The sequence below is a fragment of the Oryza glaberrima genome, chromosome 11 (assembly GCF_000147395.1).
Source record: "Oryza glaberrima chromosome 11, OglaRS2, whole genome shotgun sequence".
NCBI lineage: Eukaryota > Viridiplantae > Streptophyta > Magnoliopsida > Poales > Poaceae > Oryza > Oryza glaberrima.
In genome coordinates, this window is record NC_068336.1 from 3,690,963 (window position 1) to 3,713,028 (window position 22,066).

The 22,066-nt window shown below is 42.6% G+C and overlaps 1 protein-coding gene and 1 pseudogene across 1 annotated transcript; one reads left to right on the forward strand and one right to left on the reverse strand.

Moving 5' to 3' along the window:
- Positions 1-8,296: 8,296 nt before the first annotated feature.
- LOC127755948 (uncharacterized) lies at positions 8,297-9,822 on the forward strand. The gene is made up of 2 exons (XM_052281553.1): positions 8,297-8,854; positions 9,522-9,822. Exons 1-2 carry the CDS (start codon positions 8,328-8,330, stop codon positions 9,709-9,711), a joined length of 717 nt encoding a protein of 238 aa, XP_052137513.1. The 5' UTR covers positions 8,297-8,327; the 3' UTR covers positions 9,712-9,822.
- A 6,643-nt stretch (positions 9,823-16,465) lies between these two features.
- LOC127754191 (uncharacterized) lies at positions 16,466-17,428 on the reverse strand (annotated as a pseudogene).
- Between the last annotated feature and the right edge of the window lie 4,638 nt (positions 17,429-22,066).

Consider the following 22,066-nt stretch of genomic DNA (forward strand, 5'->3'; position numbering starts at 1 on the left):
TGAGATGCAAATTAAGTGGTTGTTAATATGAATGCATTCCACCATATTTACAACTTTTGCCAGGGTAAAAACGTGCCAATTGTATATATAAAAAGGCACATCTATATATGCAGATTTTTCTTTTGTGACTGTAGGGTACAATCAGGTGGTCAAGTATAATTGTAGTTCTTACCATGAAACAAGTCTTTTTTTTTCCTCATGGATGTTTGAAGTCGTTCCTATTTCCAGCTGCTAAAGAAAATTTCGTATTAGGAAATTACTTCACTATGATGGCACTTTATTTCCCCTGAATTAGTAGATTCTGTGTTGAGGCTGAGTGATTCCATAATAATTTCGTAGGAAATTAATTTCCCGCCTAATCTATGGCTGTAAAAATGTAAACTTCAATTTGGAAATCACTTGAATAATATATGTAAAGCACACAATTTCTGCATGATTTTAATAGGGTGAATAGCTAATTTAGTCCCTCAAGTTTCACCGAAGGCACAATTTGGTCCTTCACGTTTCATTTTGTCCACATAGCTCCTCCAAATATTTATTTTGGCTTGAAATCATCCTTGGACCCACTTAATATGCCATATGGCTATTTTTAGTCAATATTTCTATTAAAAAAGTCCTTTTTGCCCTTAATTTGTATACAACTATATACTAGAAAAGAGAAAGCCAACATGAATAAACAACATTACAGATGTACTTCCTATTATTTCAACATGTGCACATGAAACTTAAGCAATTGCTATCGTATACGTTTGTATTATCTATGTATTATCTATAAAAAAAAATTCAAGCATGCAATTTTTCTCTTATATATGTGAATGATGAGGGGTATAAGTGTCATTTATGAAGAGAATTGTTGGTTCAAGAATAAGTTTGAACTAAAATGAAAACTTTGAAAGGTTAATATGGATAGATTGAAACATCAGGGACTAAACTGAGCCTCAGATAAAACTTAGAGGACCATTTTAACTATTCACCCATTTTAATAGGAAAAAGTCCTCATGCAAATGTATACGGAATATCTATGCAATTGAGAATCCCATTTATTTATCTTCATCATTCATATATATCAATATAGACGTGTGTTCGTAATATATGATGATCGAGGCGGCTGACATGGAAGCCGCCGCCGCCGCCGCTGACGGCGAGGTGAAGCCGGCGAAGTCGGCGGCGCTGCCCAGCACCGCCATGGCCGTCCTGTCTCTGCTGTTCGTCGCGGCCGTGGCGTACGTGCTGCCCCGCGGCGGCGACGAAGAGAACTTCGCCGCCGCCGTGAGGAGGCTGTCGCCGCTGGTCTGCGCCTACCTCTTCCTCGTGACGGCCGCCGTGTGGAGGGACACGGCGACGCCCTCCCTCCTCTTCCGCGTCTCCGCCTTCTTCCTCCTCGCCGACGCCGACTCCCTGGTCGGGCCACTCGCCGGCGAGGCGCCCATGCTGGCCGCCACGGCCTACTCCGCCGCGGCGGTCGGCTACGCCGTCGCCGAGCGCCGGCACCACCAGGCATCCGAGGCATCGGACGCCGCCGCCGCCGCCGCCGAGGCGACGCCGGGTACGAGTCGCAGGCGGAGCGGCGCCACCGCGAGACCTGCAAGAAGTTCATCGCCCTCATCGTCTTCTTCGTGGAGGCCATGCTCGCCGCGATCACCTACCTCGCGTGGTCGCTACAGCCGAACGAGAACGACGCGCCGCCGCCGCAGCCGACGGGGCACGACGACGACGACGAGCCGTCGCCGGCGTCGATCGTGGTGTGCGTGGCGGCGACGTTGTCGGGGCCCTACCTCGGCGTCTGGGCCCTGTTCGTGAGGAGCATTCTGCTGCGCGGGTGTTTCGTCGCCGGAGACGCCATGTGCGTCGCCGCCGTGTGCGTGGGCATGTCGTGGCTGTTCGTCCCGGTCGTCGCCGGCATCGTTCTCCGGCAAATCAACGCCGTTCTCTACGGCCACTGGCTCTACGGCATCGCCATGGCCGGCTTCCTCGGCTACAGCCTTGCCGTCAACGAGCGCTACCAGGAGCTCATGCTCATCATAGGTAAGTACTGAAGGTGGATTCTAAACACTCGAGTGGATGTTCACTCATTAAGTACATATCAACTAAATGATCATGAAATTTTTTTAAAAAAATTACAAGAAAGATTGATATATATCACTACACAAACATGCAACGTAAAATTTAACTTTTATAAGTTGTAACGAAAATAATAAATTTAACTGCGAATATACGTATACTAATTAGAGTTTGATTTTTTATTTTCGTTACAACTTGTAGAAGATGATTTTGAACTTGCATGTTTATAGGAGTGATATATTACATGTAAATCTATCTTGTCAAATTTTTTGAATTTTTTCATACCTATTTAGTTGACATGCAACGAATGGGTGGATGTCCACCTAGGTGATTAAAAGTGTTTCCTGTACTCCGTATTATTTTAATATATGACGTCGTTGACTTTTTACCAACGTTTCTTCATTTGTTTTATTTTAAATTTTTTATATAAATATAAAAATATTTATATCATATTTAAACAATATTTAATAATAAATCAAGTCATAATAAAATAGATGATACTACGTATATTAAAATTACATAATGCGTATCTTACATAAAATTTTTGAAAAAAAAATGGTCAAGTGTATCTTAAAAAATAATAGCGTCATACAATAAAATATGGATAGAGTAATTAAGGACTACTCCCTTTATTACATAATATAAATCGCTTTAATTCCTTTCGATCACAACTTTATAACGTCCGTTAGTGGGTGATATAGCACCACTTAAAGTCTTTTAAGGCAGTATATACAGATGCACCATTATATACAATTGTATATTCTTCTGAAATATCTTTAATTAATAATCAATCAATGTATATACTACAAAGTGTTGTTTGGCGCCGTTTCATATGTCTTTTTTTTTTTTTTGCTGTGATTATACAGGAGCCAACCTCGGACGGCAGCCGACGCTTCCGGCTTGCTGGTGGGGCGGGAAACTAGTGATGCTTGCCCTGCTCAGATCGACGAAAATGCCAGCGTCAGACTCTCCCATCAAGGAGGTTGCTTCAGCGTTTCAGGCCATTGCCCATCTTGTCACTGTCCTAGACAAGTGTCGGAGCCATGAATACGGAGTATATTATTGACCCCAATTATTTAATTAACTGTTAAGTGAAGAGCTGATCCATAGCTGTTCCGTTTTACTCCCTTCGCCCCCATAAAAAACCTATCTAGTAGATATAGCATTCTAGTATAATGAATCTGGACAAATACTATTCTTTTTTTTGGACGGAGGGAGGGCTAGTTTGGAACATTTCTACGATTTTCTTATAAAGAATATGAGGCACATCGGTAATTTATTGATTTGTGAGCGTATATTATGCAAACTACTCCCTCCGTCCAAAAAAAGACAAACCCTGGTTTCCGTGTCCAATGTTTGACCGTCCGTCTTATTTGAAAAAGTTATAAAAAAAATTAAAAAGATAAGTCACGTATAAAGTATTCATCATGTTTTATCATCTAACAACAATGAAAATACTAATTATAAAAAAATTTCATATAAGACGGACAGTTAAACGTTGGCACGCAAACCCGCGGTTTGCCTTTTTTTTGGGACGGAGGGAGTACGTCACAAACGATTAAACGTTATGTCCAAAGTCAATTAATACTCCCTCCGTTTCTAAATATTTGATACCGTTGACTTTTTAGCACATGTTTGACCGTTCATTTTATTCAAAAACTTTTGTGAAATATGTAAAACTATATGTATACATATAAGTATATTTAACAATGAATCAAATGCTAGGAAAAGAGTCAATAATTACTTAAAATTTTTAAATAAGACAAACGGTCAAACATATTTTAAAAAGTCACCGGCATTAAATATTTAGAAACGGAGGGAGTAGTGTTTTGCTAGAGAACTTAATTAGCCGGTAATGGTTCCTGCCTGAGACGTATCCTAATTAAAATGTTTAGGAATTTAAATTGAGTTTTTAGAATTCAATCGATAGTTTTAGATGTTAGAAAGCAAAAACCATAAAAAAAAATGCAATGTGCTAAATCAAACGGTTTCATTAAAAAAAAGAACTCAGATTACGTGGAATCATTATGGACGACACGTGTGCCACTGTCACAAATGTTGATCATGTTAAAGAACGCTGACATAGGCGCATGCTTATCTTAGTTTGCTGGGCACATGTACGCTAATAAATATATAGGAACCCTAAGAAATCAATGCGCATAACCATATAACTATGGTTGCACTTTTTTTTTTTCAAAAAACTTAATTTAATTTGGAAATCAACCACATGAATATATATATTTTGAGCAGAAAATTTCTGCACGATTTTCATACGATTAAGTAGCAGACCGTTTGATGCAAATGTACACTGAGTGTAATTAGTACAATCCGATTTGATCCACGCAAGAAAACAATTACTACTAACTACCCGTGGGTCCCCTGCAAGGGCGGGGACGGGTGATGTTTCCCGCCCGACCACCTCTGTGGGGCCGGGGGAGAAGTCGGGGAGCGGGAGCAGGGGCGGGGGCATTCCAACCTAACCCGTCCCGACCTGTCGCGTTGCCAACCCTAATTCTTTGCCTCATGAGACACCCAGTTTTCAGCTATTCTCAAACTCAATGCATGATCTGCTATATATTCTGATCTTGTTTTCAGTTTTCACATCCACTATTGACTATTCCATCAGTTGCTTTCATAAACTAAACCCCAACAATTATTTCCTTGATGCAAATATATACGGAATTAATATATATATATATATATATATATATATATATATATATATATATATATATATATATATATCCGACTGTATTTACACAAGAAAACAATTTATCGATATATTCTAGAGTAAATTTCACAAAACTATACGTTTTGTGGTCTAAGTTACAGAAAACCACAAACACTAACACTTGGCATTTAAGTACATATATTTTGATAGTATATTTTCACAAAACCACACTATTAATAAATGGATTCACGCGTGAGATGATGTGGTTATTTCATCTAGGACGAGGACATGGCACCCTATTACCAGCCATCACACGAAATTAATATAATGCCACGTCCTCATCCTAGATAGAACAACCACGTCATCTCACATAAATCCATTCATCGATAGTGTAGTTTTGTGAAACTAAACTACCAATATGTACTTAAGTGCCAAGTGTCAAAATATGTGTGGTTTTTTACAACTTGAACCATAAAACATGTAGTTTTGTGAAATTTACTTTATACTCTATAAGAATTTGATTTATCTTCGTATATCAGCGTTTCCTATCTGTCGTGTTCGCAGTCGAATAAAACCCTAATGAACGAGGAGGCCGACGTAGAAGCCGCCACCGGCGGCGCGGCCTCCGGCGAGGTAAGGGCGGCAAGTTCGGCGGCGCTGTCCATCTCCGCCATGGTTGGCCATGTCCGTCCTGTCCATACTGTTTGTCGCGGCCGTGGCGCACTTGCTGCCCCGCGGCGACGGCGACGAAGAGAACTTCCCCGCCGCCGTGTGGAGGCTGTCGCCGGTGATCTGCGGCTACCTCTTCCTCATGACGGCCGCCATGTGGAGGAAGTCGGCGACGCCCACCCGCCTCGTCGGCGTCACCGCCTCCCTCCTCCTCGCCGACGCCGCCGACTCCCTGGTGGCGCCACTCCGACTCCCCGCGCGGCTGGCCATGTTCGCCGCCACGATCTACTCCGCCGCGGTGCTCGGCCACGCCGTCGCGGAGCTCCGGCACCACGCGGCGGGCCGGCGCCCGCCGTCGGACGCCACCGCCGACGCGACGCCGGTGTACGAGTCCAAGGCGGAGAGGGACCGCCGCGAGCACGGCAAGGAGGGCATCCTCGTCGCCGTCGTCTTGGTGAAGGTCACCGTCGCCGCGTCCCTCGTCCTCACGTCATGGGTGGTGGGGAAGGAGGCACCGGCGGAGGGCGGCGGCGGCGGCGGCATGCCGACGGCGGCGGACGTGCTGTGCTTGGCGGCGTCGGTGTCGGGGCCGTACCTCGCCGGCTGGACGCTGTTCGTGACGAGCACGCTGATGCGCGGGTCCTTCATCTCCGGCGACACCATGTGGATCGTCATGGCGTGCCTGGGCGCGTCGTGGCTGATCGTCCCGGCCATCGCCGGCGCCGCCCTCCACCTCTTCGTCGCCTTCATCTACGGCCACTGGCTCTTCGGCATCGCCATGGCCGGCTTCCTCGGCTACACCATCGCCGTCAACGACCACTACCAGGAGCTCATGCGCATCATAAGGTAACTACAAATCTACACCATTATAATTAGGTCTTTGTTCGACCATAGAAATTTCGTATGGACTAGTGAAAAATTTTAAACATAACTATACCAGTCAAAGTTACTCCCTCCATCCCGAAAAAACCAACCTTGACATGAATGTGACAAATTCGTTGTACTAGGTGGATGGGACAGATTTGTTGTCCTTAGAAGTGTCCCATCCATACCAAGATTGGTTTTTTTTTGGAGACGAGAGAGTAAATGATAAAATCGAACCGTTGGTGTCTTTCATATTATAAGACTTATCGTTATAAATGTGAGTAATGCTAGAAAGTCTTATAATATGAAACAGAGGGAGTAGTATATAATATGATCTTTTCAAAAAGAAACTAATTTTAGCTCCTAGTCACAAGTGTGAGAAGTTGAATTAAACACAGCCACAATCAGGGTTTTCGATTTCAATTTCGTCCAAAACTTCGCTCATTTCGGTTCTACCGAAATTTTGGGATTTTTGGTAATTTTTGGACCGAATTTTTTTTTGTGAAATTTTAGCATAATTTAACTGAATTTGACTAAATTTTGACCAAATTCACAAAAATATGAGAGAAACCTAAAATTCTGGTTGAGATAATCACTTCCCGGTGGGACCGAAATTGCGATCCCTGGTCACAATACGTTCAGAGAGTCAGTTGTGAAATACGTTTAAAGATCGGTCGATCAATATATATAATCCATACACACATCTTGCTTGCTGTTTCATATGATTAATTTTAGCTGTGATTTTACAGGAGCCAACCTCGGACGGCGTCTGACGCTTCCGGCTTGCTCGTCGGACGAGAAGCTTGCGATTCTTGTTCAGCTGAGATCGATGAAAGTGCCAGCGTTAGACTCTCTCATCAACACGGCTGCTTCAGCGTTTCTGGCCATTGCCCATCTTGTCATTGTTCTAGAAATTAATGTGCCGGATCCATGAATATATTCTTGACCTCAATTATTAATTGTGTAGTTTCAATAGATCAAATTATCGACCTTTTTTTAGCCTGGAACATTTTGATTTACCGTTCCATGGGAGTGGATTTTGATCCCTCGAGTGGATATCCCCTCGTTGTTTTCATGTCATTTAAATGTTTATAAAAAAATTAAGAAGATGTATTAACGCGTGATATATTACTACTCTAAAAACATGCAAGTTCAAATTCAATTTTTGTATCTCGCAATAAGGGGACATGCAAATAACGAGGGGACATCCCCTCGAGGGATTAAAATAGTTTCCCGCTGTTCCAGGCATGTTCCAGACGTGTATATGTTTTTTTTTATAAGAATGTGATCGCTAATTTGTTGATTGTTCGGTCCAGACATATATATGCAAGATGTATGATTGGAAGTTAATTTGTCTGATCCACGCATGTTTTTTAATACTTTAATTTGTGCCAAATTTGACTACAGAACACGGGTAGATGAGCTAGCTTGGATTTTTTTTCCCCCTACAAAAGAAGAAAAATCATATATATATGTTTCCATATGAATTTGATCACGCCTCATCCATCTTATATGGTTGCTCAAAGTATTAATTAATTTTTGAAGTCACATGAATATGTAAAGCAGAAACTTCAACACGATTTTCCATAGAAAAGAATTGCTTTGATGCAGAATATATACGGAATATGTATGCAATTCGATTTTATTATATAATTAATTATGTTATCTTCATAATACGTGTACACGTACGTATGTTCGCTATCGAAAACCCTAATTGACGATCGAGGCGCCGGCTAACATGGAAACCACCGCCGTCGCCGACGACGGCGAGGAGAAGGCAAGCTCGGCCTCGGCGGCGCTACCCCGCGCCGCCCAGGTCGCCATGTGCGTCCTGTCCCTGCTATTCGTCGCCGCCGCGGCGTCCCTGCTGCCCCGCGGCGGCGGCGGCTTTGAGAAAGAGGAGGACTATTTCGCCGCGGCCGTGTGGAGGCTGTCGCCACTGATCGGCGGCTACCTCCTCGTGTGGACGGCCGCCGTGTCGTGGAGCACGGCGGCGCGCGCCGCCGTCCTCGTCCGCGTCGCCTTCCTCCTCCTCCTCGCCGACGCCACCGGCGCGGTGGGCATGTTCCTCGGCACGGTCTACACCGCCGCCGTGCTGGGCTACGCCGTCGCGGAGCGCCGCCGCCACCACCACTCCGCCATCGCCGAGGCGCCGCCGGCGTACGAGTCCGAGGCGGAGAGGGCCCACCGCGAGTCATCCAAGAGGTGCCTCCTCTCCCTCATCGTCGCCGGGACGGCCGCGTTCGCGGGGATCGTCACCATGATGATGCTGCCGGAGTTCCCGCCGCCGGTGGGGTTGGTGGTGTTTGACGTGGCGGTGTTCTCCGGCCCGTACTTCCTGTGCTTGGTCTCCTTCGTGAACGGGACGCTGCTGCGCGGGGAACTCGTCGCCGACGGCGCCAAGTCGGCGATGGCCGTGACGGGATTGGGCATGTGGTGGGTGATCTTCCCGATGATCGCCGGCGTCGTCCTCCACAGCCTCGTCGTCGCCCTCTTCGTCTACTGGCTCACCGGCTTAGCCATGGCCGGCGTCCTCGGCTACACCCTCGCCGTCTATGACCACTACAATGAGCTCATGTGCACCATAAGGTCAGTTGTTGCGTATCACAAGTATGACAATATAGTCACCATGACAAAACGATTTTGCTATACATTTATCGATATTTTTTCTTCTAAATATATATATATATATATATATATATATATATATAATTACATTGTAACTTATATTTGATCCATTTAATCGCAATGTAACTTATATGTACCACCATATCTGCTACAAGTAGCCCATACGCATCCAGGAGTGGAGGCAGTCCAATGTATCTAGGACTTTGAGCCATATGATTGTTTCCCGAATCTTGTTAAAATTCTCTCAAATCACCATGTAAATTTTGGAAATAAAAAAAAAGAACAACTGATTAGTTGAGTCTAACTTAGTTTTATTCTTTGATAATTTCTGGCTCCATGCCTCCATCACTGTGAGCATCCAAGAATGGTGGATGCAGGATTTCAAAACTAAGTAATCCCAACCCCATATATCGATTTATTTTAAAGATTTTTTTAAGTATCCACATGAATAAAGTATTAGGCCTAGCTAGTTGCATCGAGTACATACATAAATGATATATCAGAAATTCCATATGATCAATCAGTTCTATTTTGGTGTAAAATGCTTTCAATTAACAACCAACAACTAAATACAAAACATCTTCACTTTTTTTTCATGTCATTTTGGTGTGATATATCTCAATTACAGGAGCCAACCTCGGACGGCAGCCGACGCTTCCGGCTTGCTGGTGGGGCGGGAAACTAGTGATGCTTGCCCTGCTCAGATCGACGAAAATGCCAGCGTCAGACTCTCCCATCAAGAAGGTTGCTTCAGCGTTTCAGGCCATTGCCCATCTTGCCGTTGCTCTAGGGGTCATGGGCCTCTGATTCGATTTTGAGTCCCATCTTTGTTGACGTCTAAATTAATTGTGAGCATCCCTCTTTCAATTTGGAACATTTTAAATTGTTCGTGCCATGTATGTGTGTGAATATATATAAATGTTAAACTATGCAGGGGTTTTTAGACACAAATGAAAAAACTAATTTCATAACTCGCCTGAAAACCGCGAGACGTATCTTTTGAGCCTAATTAATCTGTCATTAGCACATGTAGATTACTGTAGCACTTATAGCTAATCATGGACAAATTAGGCTCAAAAGATTCGTCTCGCGATTTCCCACCTAACTGTGCAATTAGTTTTTCTTTTATTTATATTTAATGCTCCATATATATATCTAAAGATTCGACGTGATGTTTTTGAGAAAAGTTTTTGGGCAACTAAACGGGCCCAGCTTTTACATGTTTATCTTTTCATTTATCTTTTTTCTTTCAACCATCTTTAAACCACCTTAATTAGACGTTCAGTTTGATTTTTTTTCACACGCGTCGATCGATTTCACCAAACACTGGAGCTACTCCTAGGCCTCCTTTGGAATGTAGAATTGTAAAGTTCTCGATCTCTCAATTGTTTATACCAAGCTAGCAAAGCTTCAACTATATATTGCGAGGCGCCTACAAATCGGGGGCGTTGTTTCACCAAGTAGATCGAACATTTTTCACTAAATATATAAAAAATGTTTAGCTGAAACACAACCAAATCACCTCATGAAACATTTTGCTGCAGCGTATGAAACAACGGTTTTCAAAAAAAAATCGAGCGTTGTTTCACCATATATAAAAAATGTTTAAGCAAATAGCGAAAGAATGTTACAATTCATTGCAACATTTGATCCATACATAGTGGAACATTATGAGTACACTAGGGGAAACATTTTCTGTGAAACAAAAAATAAAATGGATTCGTTTAATAGAGGATTTCCATAATATGTATGTGATTTGTTGCAAAAGAATATTTTAATTCACTGCGACATTTGATCTATACATAGTGACGACATTTGATCTATACATAGTGAAACATTCTGAGTTCACTACACTACTACAAAAAGGCAAATAGGTGTCGCCACTATAGGTGCCGGCACACCAAAAACCGGCACCTATAATGCCTTCCCTGCCCATGCGCCCACCCCCATGCGCCACATATTCAAAAACCGGCACCTTTATGTCCAAATAGGTGCCGGTTTTTAAATGAAACCAACACCTAAAACCTGTGTCAAAGAATCTAGACTCAAAACCGGCACCTTTAATCTTCTCCCTCTCACACTAGCCGTTGGCAGGCCCCACACATAGGTCCCGGTTTTGGGTCTAGAACCGGCACATTAATAGAGCCGAGCCAAGCCGAGCGGAGGAAGCGAGAACGACTTTTTTTATCTCGTCCTTATCTTCTTTCGTTCCTCTCCCACAACGCCTCCCCCCACCGCTCATTCTCTCTCTTTCGCTCCTCCTCCTTTCTTCTTCCCTCTCCTCCCCTTTCCCCTCACCTCCTCCTCCACCGGGGGCGGCGGTATGGGAAGGCCACCGGCAATTGCTGCTCGGGGGCAGCCAGATCCGGTGCCGCCGCTCCTCCTCTCCGTCCCACCCCCTTCCCGTCGGCGCTCAGGGAGGCCAACTCCTGCACGCCCCCACCCCACCGGCACTCGGGGATGGCCAGATCCGGCACGCCCCCCACCCCACCGGCGCTCAGGGACGGCTAGATCCAGCACAGCCCCTCCCCACCGGAGCTCGGGGAGGAGGCCGGAGCCCCTCCTCCTCCGACCAGATCCGATGGTGGTGGTGGAGGAGACCGGGCGTGGTGGACTTTGGTGGTGGCGGAAGCCGGGCGTGGTGGGTTGCCTCCTCACACGGCGCGACGGGCAGCCTCCCCACGGTCAGCGTGGTGAATGTGTTGTTGTTGGTTTTTAATTTTGTGCTGTTGTTGAATGTGTTGTTGGATGCGGCGAGCAACAAAAATGTGTTGTTGTTGTTGTTGTTGTTGTTATTGTTGATTCACTACTGCCTCTTTGTGTTGTTGGGTGGATGGTGATATTGTGAGAAATGTGTTCTTGATGGATGTTGATGGATGTGTTCTTAGATTTGGGTGATGGGGAGCTAAATTTTGGTGATGGGGAGCTGCTCGAGCCGATGCATCGAGCCATTTTTTTTGGCTAGTGGAACCTCTTAGGTGCCAGTTGTGGGGTGTCCAACCGGCACCTATATATGATATAGGTGTCGGTTCTACAACCGGCACTAGTCATCAGTGCCGCCTGTGGGGTGCCGGTTGGGAAAACCGACACCTAACGGGGGTTCCCAACCGGCACCAATCCAGGTTTCTGTAGTAGTGCTAGCTGAAACATTGTTGGTGGAAAAAAAAATGAAACGGATTCCCTTAATAGGGCGTTTCCGTAATATGTGGGGGATTTGTTCAATGGGACGCCAGTGGTGGGGATGCGTGGGAGGCAGGTGGAGGCGCACGCGCATGTGTGTTGGGGGGGAGGGCGATTTTTCTTATGCACGTTGGGCACCCGATCCCCGGCGTTTTCCCAACTATTGAGAAGTTCACCGTCATTATTCAACTTCCTGATATTTATTTTCTTGTCCCAATATGTTGATGTTTCTTTTTCTCACCTGATATGTTGGTTAGCTTGTGTACTATGGATGAAAGGTTTTTGGGTGGCACCGGGCCGGGGGGCGGCGGAATGCATTTGGTGTTGTGTTGTGTGGGATTGATCTTGAACTACTTCATGTGCACATAGGGGTGAGCACTTGGTTTTTCGATTTAGGCCTTATTTTGTTAATTCTCTCTTAAAGGGATGGAAGGGAAATCGAAGAGGAGTAACCTATCAATCTTTTCCAATGCCTTTGTCATGGTGAGCTCTTAATGCGGTCGGTTTTTAGTTTACTCATAATGCGATTAACTTAATTTTGATGTTTTTTCAACGTAGTTTCTTTTTCAGCAATAACTTTTTAGCCGTTAAAGACACACATACAAAAATTACTCATAAATTATTTTTTAATCACTAAGCTCAAGAGTTCTATTGGGGTCCATGAGGCCTGACCCATTTGGGTAATGCCGGGCCAAGAACCCTGTAGGAATGCTGGAAAAGTGATCCACGTACGCGACAGGGACTATCTATACATTTGTGGAAAAATTTTCTCCTAAAAAAGGAAGGAGTTCGTTAGTAGATTTATAGCAAAACTGTACGCGATAATAAGCGATGAAAAAGATAAGTGGGCCTTACGTGTACACATCATCATCAAAAGCCTATGGTCGAGGTGGCTAACATGGAGGCCGCCGCCCAACGGCGGCGAGAAGGCAAAGGGAAGCTCCGTGGTGGCGCTGCCCTGCGCCGCCATGTGCGTCCCGTCTCTGCTATTCGCCTCGGCCATCGCGTTCGTCCTGTCCCGTGGCGATGGCGACGGCGAAGATCTCCCCGCGGCAATGCGGAGGCTGTCGCCAGTGATCTGCGGCTGCCTCTTTCTTGCACCGCCGCCGTGTCACGGGACAAGGCCGCCACCCTCTCTGTCCTCCTCCGCGTCTCGTCACTCCTCCTCCTGGCCGTCGTCGCCGCTGCCGCCCACTCCCACCTCGCCAACGAGGCAACGACCTTGTTCCTCGCCACGATCTACTCCGCCTCATCACTCGGCTACGCGATCTACAACCGCTGCCACCATTGCACCGGGGCAGCCACCGCTACCGAGGCGACACCGGTGTACGAGTCACTGAAATTAAGACTTGACACTATTTGGACGACGCAGAGAGCTAGTCGGGTTTAACCATGTAGTTTGGTTGAACCAATTTAAATATTATGGATAGATGCAAGGAAACTTTCTCTCGCCTCAAGTAACGATAGTCGAGAGCACGTCATGGGCTTACATTGATTGGCTTTGGCCGCTTGGTGGGAGCAACAAGCTAGGTGACGAGAGGAGTTTAGGTCACAATGAGGCTTTTGCTTCATGTTTTTATTTGGCAGACTCAGCTCAAGGAAAGTTTAGTGGGTTGTTAGCATCGCATTTGATCAGCACCGACGCGGTCGATTTCTGGATGGATGTTATCTCTACCAACGGAAAAAAAAAATCTTGAAACTTATCGAATCAAATTGTGATCGTGAATAGGATATATACGTGCAGAAAAACCTGAGGACTCCCGCAGGACTCGGGAAGTACGTCGACGCGTGTGTGAAAAAACCAAAAAGTACGTCACCGAGAAACCGATCCAAATTTTGCCTTTTTTTCGATGGCGTTTTATTTTTTGCGTGACATTTTTTCTGCCCTCTTTTTTATTACGGACGACTGTAAAGGCTGGATTGCATTCCTATTATCCTTTTTTTTAATCTAGCTGCATGCAAAATTGTACAGAAAAAATGCCTTAATAAATTTTACTAAACTTAAGAAATCTTGAATTTTTCAGCTAAAATAAAAGAAAACCACAGTCGTAGGGACCGAAATCTCAAAATGTTAATTCGTTCTGAAATATGGAAACCCTTAGAATTGATTACCGAATCCATCTCTATTTCAATCTTTACTTTACTTTGGTGAAGAAATCATCCCGAAATATTCGTGGTAATTATTACTACCTTTTTTCCGGGGTTTAATTTTATCCACCGATTATTAAGACCCTAGTAAATCCCAGCAATTAATTTCATAGTATAATTTTACGTAGCCCTAGCTTGTTCGTTCTCGTCGCCAAGATGTCGCACCAAACACCAACGCCACCACGCAAGATGGACTCCGCCGCCTACGACGCCGTCGCGGCCAACTCCGACGACGAGCTGGACGACGACAGACGCGCCGCCGCCGCGGCCGCCACCGCCAACGCCGGTGGTGCTGTTCAGGGCGAACAGGCCGGGCACGGCGCCGGGGAGGAGGAGGTCGGCGGCGGCGACGACTGCGGCACCACGTGCGGCCTCTCCTCGCTGTCGGTCCTGTGCGTGGCGCTCAGCGTGTGGGCGCTGTGCCGCGCTGGCGGCGAGCCGGCGGCCGTCGTGTGGGCACTCTCGTCGGCGACGTGCGGCGCGCTCGCCGGGTGGGTCGGCTTCCTCGCCGGGATCGGCGCGCTCGCGGGCATCTTCCGCGTGACCTACGTCGCGCTCGTCGCCTTCACCGTCGCCAAGCACCTCAGCGCCGCCGCCGGGATGGCCGTCATCTTCTTCGACGCCGTCGCCACCGCCGCCTTCTTCGGCTACTACTTCGCCGCCCGCGACATCATCAGCTGCCCGGCGAAGTCGCCGCCGTCGACGTCGCCGGAGTCCGCGTCGAACAGCTCGCCGGTGCAAGGCGATGATCTTGTCTAGATAATTGGGAGGTGATACTGATCGTTATCGTTGCATCAAAGTAAGCCAGGAATTATTATGAGAATTAGTAACAGATTTACATGGAGCTTAATTGATCTTTGATTGCTATATGCTTTTCTGCGAAAAATTAAATTAAGTCGTCGACTATGTTTCAGTGCTATGTTTTCTATATGTATTACATTAGCAAGCAGCTATATGAAATACTCCCTTCGTTCATATTACAACTTTTTACTAGTTGACCAAGTTTATAACAAAAGTTAGTAACATATTATAACACCAAATTAGTTTCATTGAATATAACATTATATATATTATGATAATATATTTGTTTTGCGTTTGAAATGTTGCTATATCTTTTCTGATCAAACTTAAAAAAGTTTGAATAGAAAAAAAAATTGAAATGACTTAATAATATAAAACCGACGGTGTACCTTGTTATTGCTGAGTTTCGTGCAGAATTTTACCAAAAGTTATCTATAAAATGTATTGATGTTGATCCCATTGCAGAAAGTGAAAACAAAATAAGCCAGCTATAAACATATTTTATAATAAGATAAAAAAAGAGAGAGAATAGCAGCGGGCTATAGGTCTATAGCCAGCTGCAGCACGGACTTCAAGATGTAATGTGTGTATGATAGATGGGACCAGATATTAATAGTATAGTAAGCAACTATTGTATGAATTAGCTATTACATTGGCTATAAATGATTTGGAGCTAGTAGTGGACTATACTATTAAACTTGCTCTTAGAGAGCAACTCATTTTCAGACTTGTCGGAACAAGCGCAGGTAGCCCCTCTTTCTATTGGGTGAGAAGAAAGGGTGAGGGCTATTTGAGAGCTACATGAAAAATCTTCTAACTGTAAATGAAAAGTATGTTTCGTTTGGGGCTATGTGAGCTAAAAAAAAAAAGATCGCCTTGTTTTTCTTTTTCCATTTGTATAATTTTGATTCTTTTGGGTGGAAAAAACAAGAAGATGAAGGGGACACATCATTCTCTTGTATACAGAAACACGGCTGTTTATATTTCACTCTCTACTATTATGAGTCAGGTAGCAGAAGACAGATGATGAACTGGTGATCTACACTTCACAGCTCTGAATCACACACCATCGATACAATAGCTGTATCTACATCACTACACTCAAAAATCAAACCCTTTCTCTTGAAGCTCAGTCAAGAATTATAACTAGGATCTGATCTGATCTGAAACAGCAAAAGTTCAGAGGATGACACAGCAGAGGAACAAAACACTTCCAGTCTAATTGGCTAATAGATGAAGCTATCAAGCATCACCTGCACAATTAATCTAGTACTACATCCATATTTTAATGTATGACACTGTTGACTTTTTGTCCAACGTTTGACCATTCGTTTTATTTAAAAAATTTATACAATTATCATTTATTTTATTGTGACTTGATTCGTCATCAAATATTCTTTAAGCATGACATAAATATTTTCATATTTACATAAAAAATTTGAATAAAACGAATGGTCAAACGTTAGTCGAAAAGTCAACGGCGTCGTACATTCAAATATGGAGGGAGTACTAATCAAGAGTAGCCCTCAACAACTGCAACTAACTTGCAAAAAAAAAAAACTGCAACTATAGGATCAGATGATATACTTAGGCTTAATAACTGAAACAAGAAGACAGATGAGCAAAAAAAGCAGAGGATAAACAGGGCAGAGGAACAATCAACTCCCAATCCAATTGTCTAACAGATGAAGCTGTCAGGCATCACCTGCATGAATCATCTAATCAAATACTCCTAGATCACATGCTCTCAACAACACCTCTCCTAATAATATATATCTACTACTGCAGCAACAAAAAAAAAAATCTCGAGCAAAGAAAAGGAAATATTTTCTTAATTTTTTTTGGGCATGTAACGAATTTTTTTTCCTCCAAGAAGCAGAGCATATCATCAATCAAACAACAACAAAAAAAAAATCGTAAAATTAATCTTGATCTCCAAGCTTAGCTAAGCTCGTGATGCTCGTCTCCAATTGGCGCCGACGCTTTCTTGCCCTCCTCCGCCTCGCCGCCGCTGCCGCCGCCGACGAGCTCCATCTGGTCCTCCAGATACTGCAGCAGCAGTGCCGCGCGGCTCCCGCCGCCCTCCTCCTTCTCCGGAGATGTCCGCTCCTCCCCGTCGACGAAGCAGCAGCCGGGCGCCTTCCCCTTCCTCGCGGCCATCCTCAGCCGCCGCCGGCGGCGGAACCGGACGACGGTCACGGCGAAGCAGAGCAGCGGGAGGCAGAGGAGCGCCAGCGGCAGGACGACCGGCATCAGGCAGATCGCCAAGGCCGCCGACCGCCACGTCGCCGGCGCGCCACCGGCGGCCGCCATGCATCTAGGTGGGGGAGAGCCGGAGAGGGAAGCCGGCGGCGATTTCAGGAGGAGGCGGCCATGGCTTCTTGAAAAGCAGGTCGCTCTGCTTCTTCTTTTGAAGGGAAAGGGAATTTATTATTATTATTATTATTATATTATTTGTTTGTTTTTTTTTGTTTTTATATAGTCTATTGTGCTTGTGTGTAAAGCTTCTCCTGCCTCTTGTTTTTATTTCCTTACTCCAGATATTTTCCTTGCTTTTATAGTTTTATTTTATATTTCTGTGGGTTGTTAAGTACTCCCACCGTCCCATAATATAAGGGATTTTAAGTTTTTGCTTACAACGTTTGACCATTCGTCTAATTCAATTTTTTTTGAAATTATTATTTATTTTATTTGTGACTTACTTTATTATCTAAAGTACAACTTTTCGTTTTTTATATTTGAAAAAAAAATTGAATAAAACGATTGATCAAATGTTGCAATTAAAAACTCAAAATCCCTTATATTATCGGACGGAGGGAGTAGTAGTAGTATCATGTTTTTATTTTTGTTCCGATTAGGTGTCATCATTGGTTGACAAAATTCTTGAACCACCAATTCGAGATTATTGTACCATGGGACATGCTTTAATTATAAATATATACATACTCGCTCTCTTGCTACGAAAACATGTTATTTTAGAATGTTTCAGGTGAAGCTTTATTTTAATATATTTCGATTGGGTCGATGAAAATCATATCTATATTCTTTTTTCTGAAAAAGTATTTTTCTTATATTATTATTTTGTTGGGGCCGGTAATTCTTTTGTGATGTAAATTAGTGATAAGTAGCATCTTTATGACTTTATTCATCAATGTCAAAAAAGGCATGTTCTCATGACCTGACCAAAGTTTTAATAAACCGTTTTACATACTGTTGACCAATAAATAACCTCTCGTGCAAACTAAAAGTTGATTTTGACCAACTTCGATTAAGTTTACAAAATCAACCACATGTTCCCTTGAACGATTAGGATAATCACAATTCGTGAAAATACGTATAGCAGACAATCAAAGAAATTTCCAAACCGGAGACAGCGACGGGACCTGAATTGAGACGGAAAATACATGTACCATAAAAACTAAAACATATACGTTTTGCAAAATAATTCAACCATGCTGAAAAAATATATTTTTTTCAGTTCAGTTGGTAATTTCGTTTTCAGTCCAATAAATTTGGGCACTAGCTTGATGCGATTGTACGATTAGAAATTCATGGAGATGATGACGATGGGATTGAGTGCTTGGTTAAAAGATCTCCTTTTAATTTCTCTACAAAATTGATGCTTGTGAGATTTGATTTCTGTTAGTTTTTAACCAAACTATTGACCTCGATGGATTCGTGGCCACAAATTATTGGTCCTCTCTGGCAAGAGAAAACAAACAAAAAAAAGAAGAGATAAATGGACTATTGGCAAGTGCAGTGCAGATGGTGCGTGTGGGACCCATCCATGCCACGTAGGCTGGAAAAAGCGCAGGGATAAGGGTGGCCGCGTCGAGTCCACGTCGGACTCAGCGAGCAACGACAGACAAGTGGGCCCCACACCTGACACAGCACAAGCCCCGGGGTAATTGTTTTTTTTTAATGCAACGTTTTCGGTGTCATGTAAAGTGTAATTTTGATAGTAGCAAGCATTTAATCTGAATTTTAATTTAGTAGCTCCCTCCCTAAATTAGTCAACTTTTATAGATACTCCCCCAAATTAGGTATCGTTTTGATTTTTTTTTTAACGTTTGATCATTTGTCTCACTAAAAAATAGTTTAAATATAAAAAAGTCATACTTAGAGTACTTACGATAATAAAGCAAGTCACAAACAAAATAAATAATAGTTTTATAATCTTTTGAATAAGATGAATGGTCAAATGTTACAAACGAAAACTCAAAAGAACAAGTTTTTTTGGAACGGTGGTAGTATGAATGTGAACATAACCTACGTCCAGTTTCGTATATAGAACATTTTATTTTATTTTATGGTGGAGGGATAATGTAATTTGAACCTAGCAAATCAGGTACTACAAGTTAATTTCTCTCATCCAAAACTAGCGAAAAACAAAGCACCGGGGCTGATATTTCAAACATAAAAAGGGGATAGGATATGTTCATGCAGATTGAGAATTTCATATGAATTTTTATCTGTGGGATTGGGAGGATGTTGAATCGGAAAATTGCAAAAAACATGCCCGAAAAGGGAACTGATAATATCATTATAACAAGAGGGCGAGCATCGGAGCATGACTGAAGATAATAATCCTTTGCATATCTGAAAGGCCTTTTTTTATCATATAGTAATAATTATCTCTTCGTTCTAAAATATAGTAAGCTTTTTATTAGCTATCAATTTGAACAAATACTTGTCTGTCCAAATTTATAGTTATAATTTGTTATATTTTAGGATTTCTGATTGTAGCCATGAAAGCCCAATAGATGTAGCTACACGGGCAAAGCCCACAAAAGCACACTTTTAGCACATAAAAAGCCCAAAGATCAAAGCCCAGCTCACAAAGCCCATAAAGCCGACAATGCACACAAAGCCTAGCCCATAGACAAGGGCAATACAAAAAGCCCAATCTTTTTTCTTGTATATTCTGGCCTTGTCACATGCTTAACGAGCCTGCAAACAGATCCATTAATACACCCAGTTGGTTTTGCGGGTTTTTAGCATCCACCCTTTATTATGCATCCAACGGCAGAAGAAACGGCTGAGATTTCAAAGTATTCACTCACCTGAAATATATTTCAGACTTTCCATATTTTTTCAATGGATCATATCTGTTTATATTTTTTTTATCATTTATATCTATTTATACTACTCCCTTTATTCTAAATTAAAATATTTTTTTCTACGAATTTGAACAAGCATATGTCTAAATTCGTAGTCGAGAGTTGTTATACTTTAAAACTGAGGTAGTACCGTCTAACGATTAGTAGTAGATTATTTTTTTATTAATAGTAGAGCTCACAAATTAATAATTGAGATCTGGAGACCAATACTCTTTAATTATGCGGTGATGTTTTGTTTTTTTTTTCTTGCTAACAGTGTCCTACTATATGAGTTCACTAGCTCAGGCGACATCGAAGGGCTGTCCATCCATAACTCATATAGCCTTGTGGCATAATCCAGCTAAATATGTGCTTTCTTTGTTTTAAAATGAAATATAGCATATTTTACCTATATTTTCGTGGTGAAAGGAGGGTGGATCTGGACTATTAATTTAAGGTGATAATGGGGCCATACTAACTATCCATACTATTTTTACTATTTTTACTATACCACTAAACTATCCATTCTAAACTTTCCGTCGGCTCAAAATGGTGAACAACATACGCCTGTCACGCTGTCTGACCTATTGCCAACTCCAGAGATTCTTCACCAAATGTCAAAGTCGCCATGATCATGTTTCCCTTAAGACCTTTTCCGTGCCTATTTTGGTCCATGCCCCACACTACTCGTAAAGGACCAATCTTGTTTTTCTAAAACAAATGCAAAATCTAATTAAGCGAACACCGTGGAGATTTTGTAACTACTCCCTCGGGACTCCCTCCGTCCACAGATACAAAATATGTGAGGTTAAATTTAAAATTTATCTGTAAATATAAAGAATTTTGAAGTACCACTTTCTCAATCCAACCAATATTGCTCACTACTAATTGCATCGGCGCATCGATCGCTACGCATGATCTTTCCCAATCAACTAAAGTTTTGTGGGCATCAAAGTTGTTATTTTATTTAACCTTGATCTCTGCCAAATAACCTATAATCATTTATATTTATGGATGAAGGGGGTGTCATTTTGTAAAAGAATATTAAATAAACAAACTGCTATTTAGGTGAATTTGGGATTCCAAGTAATTTGTATAAGTGGAATCATACTATTTTACATGTAACAGGTAGGCTCGTGCTTGAAGTGAAAAATAAATTCAAAGCATAATAAGACTCGTATTTTGGAATGCATGTATTGTGTAGATCAGTGCTTCGATTGTTTCATATTTCTCCAATATAGAACTACACCCGTCTCAAAAATATGACGCCGATAACTTTTCGCGTAACATTTTGAGTATTCGTCTTATTTTAAAAATTAGTATAAATATATAAAAGTATAAGTTAAGATTATAGTTTATTTGATAATAAAACAAGTCACAACAAAATAAATAATATTTTTCTATTTTTTTAATGAGATGAATGATCAAATGTTACGTAAAAAGTCATCGACGTTGTATATTTTGGGATGAAGGAAGTACATAGTTGTATATTTTGGGATGAAGGAAGTACATAAACACCATGTTTACTTAGAGACCCACATGCGACCAGATGGATAACTGGTGCGGCCCACCAAACTTAAATCCTAAATTGATGATGTACTCTACCTATCTTTAAAAATACACCCTCACATGTTGGATGTGTACCAGACCCTAGAAATATGGAGATGTGTTTCAAGCCTTCGATAATATTTCAAGGGTATGTAGAGAAACCTGGTCATAAATATTTAACGATTAGAACAAAATTTAGTTTAATTATTTTTCCAAGACAAATATAGGGCACACAATTTCCTTAGGCATAAATCTACTGGGAGTGCCGGAAATTTCCGGATTTTAGGAAAGTTCAAAATATTTTGACCGCATTTGAGTAAACTTTGATCAAAATTGTTTTTTCTATTTTTTTCTGAGCGAAATAGTTTCACGCTGGGGTCCAAAATTTTTGGAAATT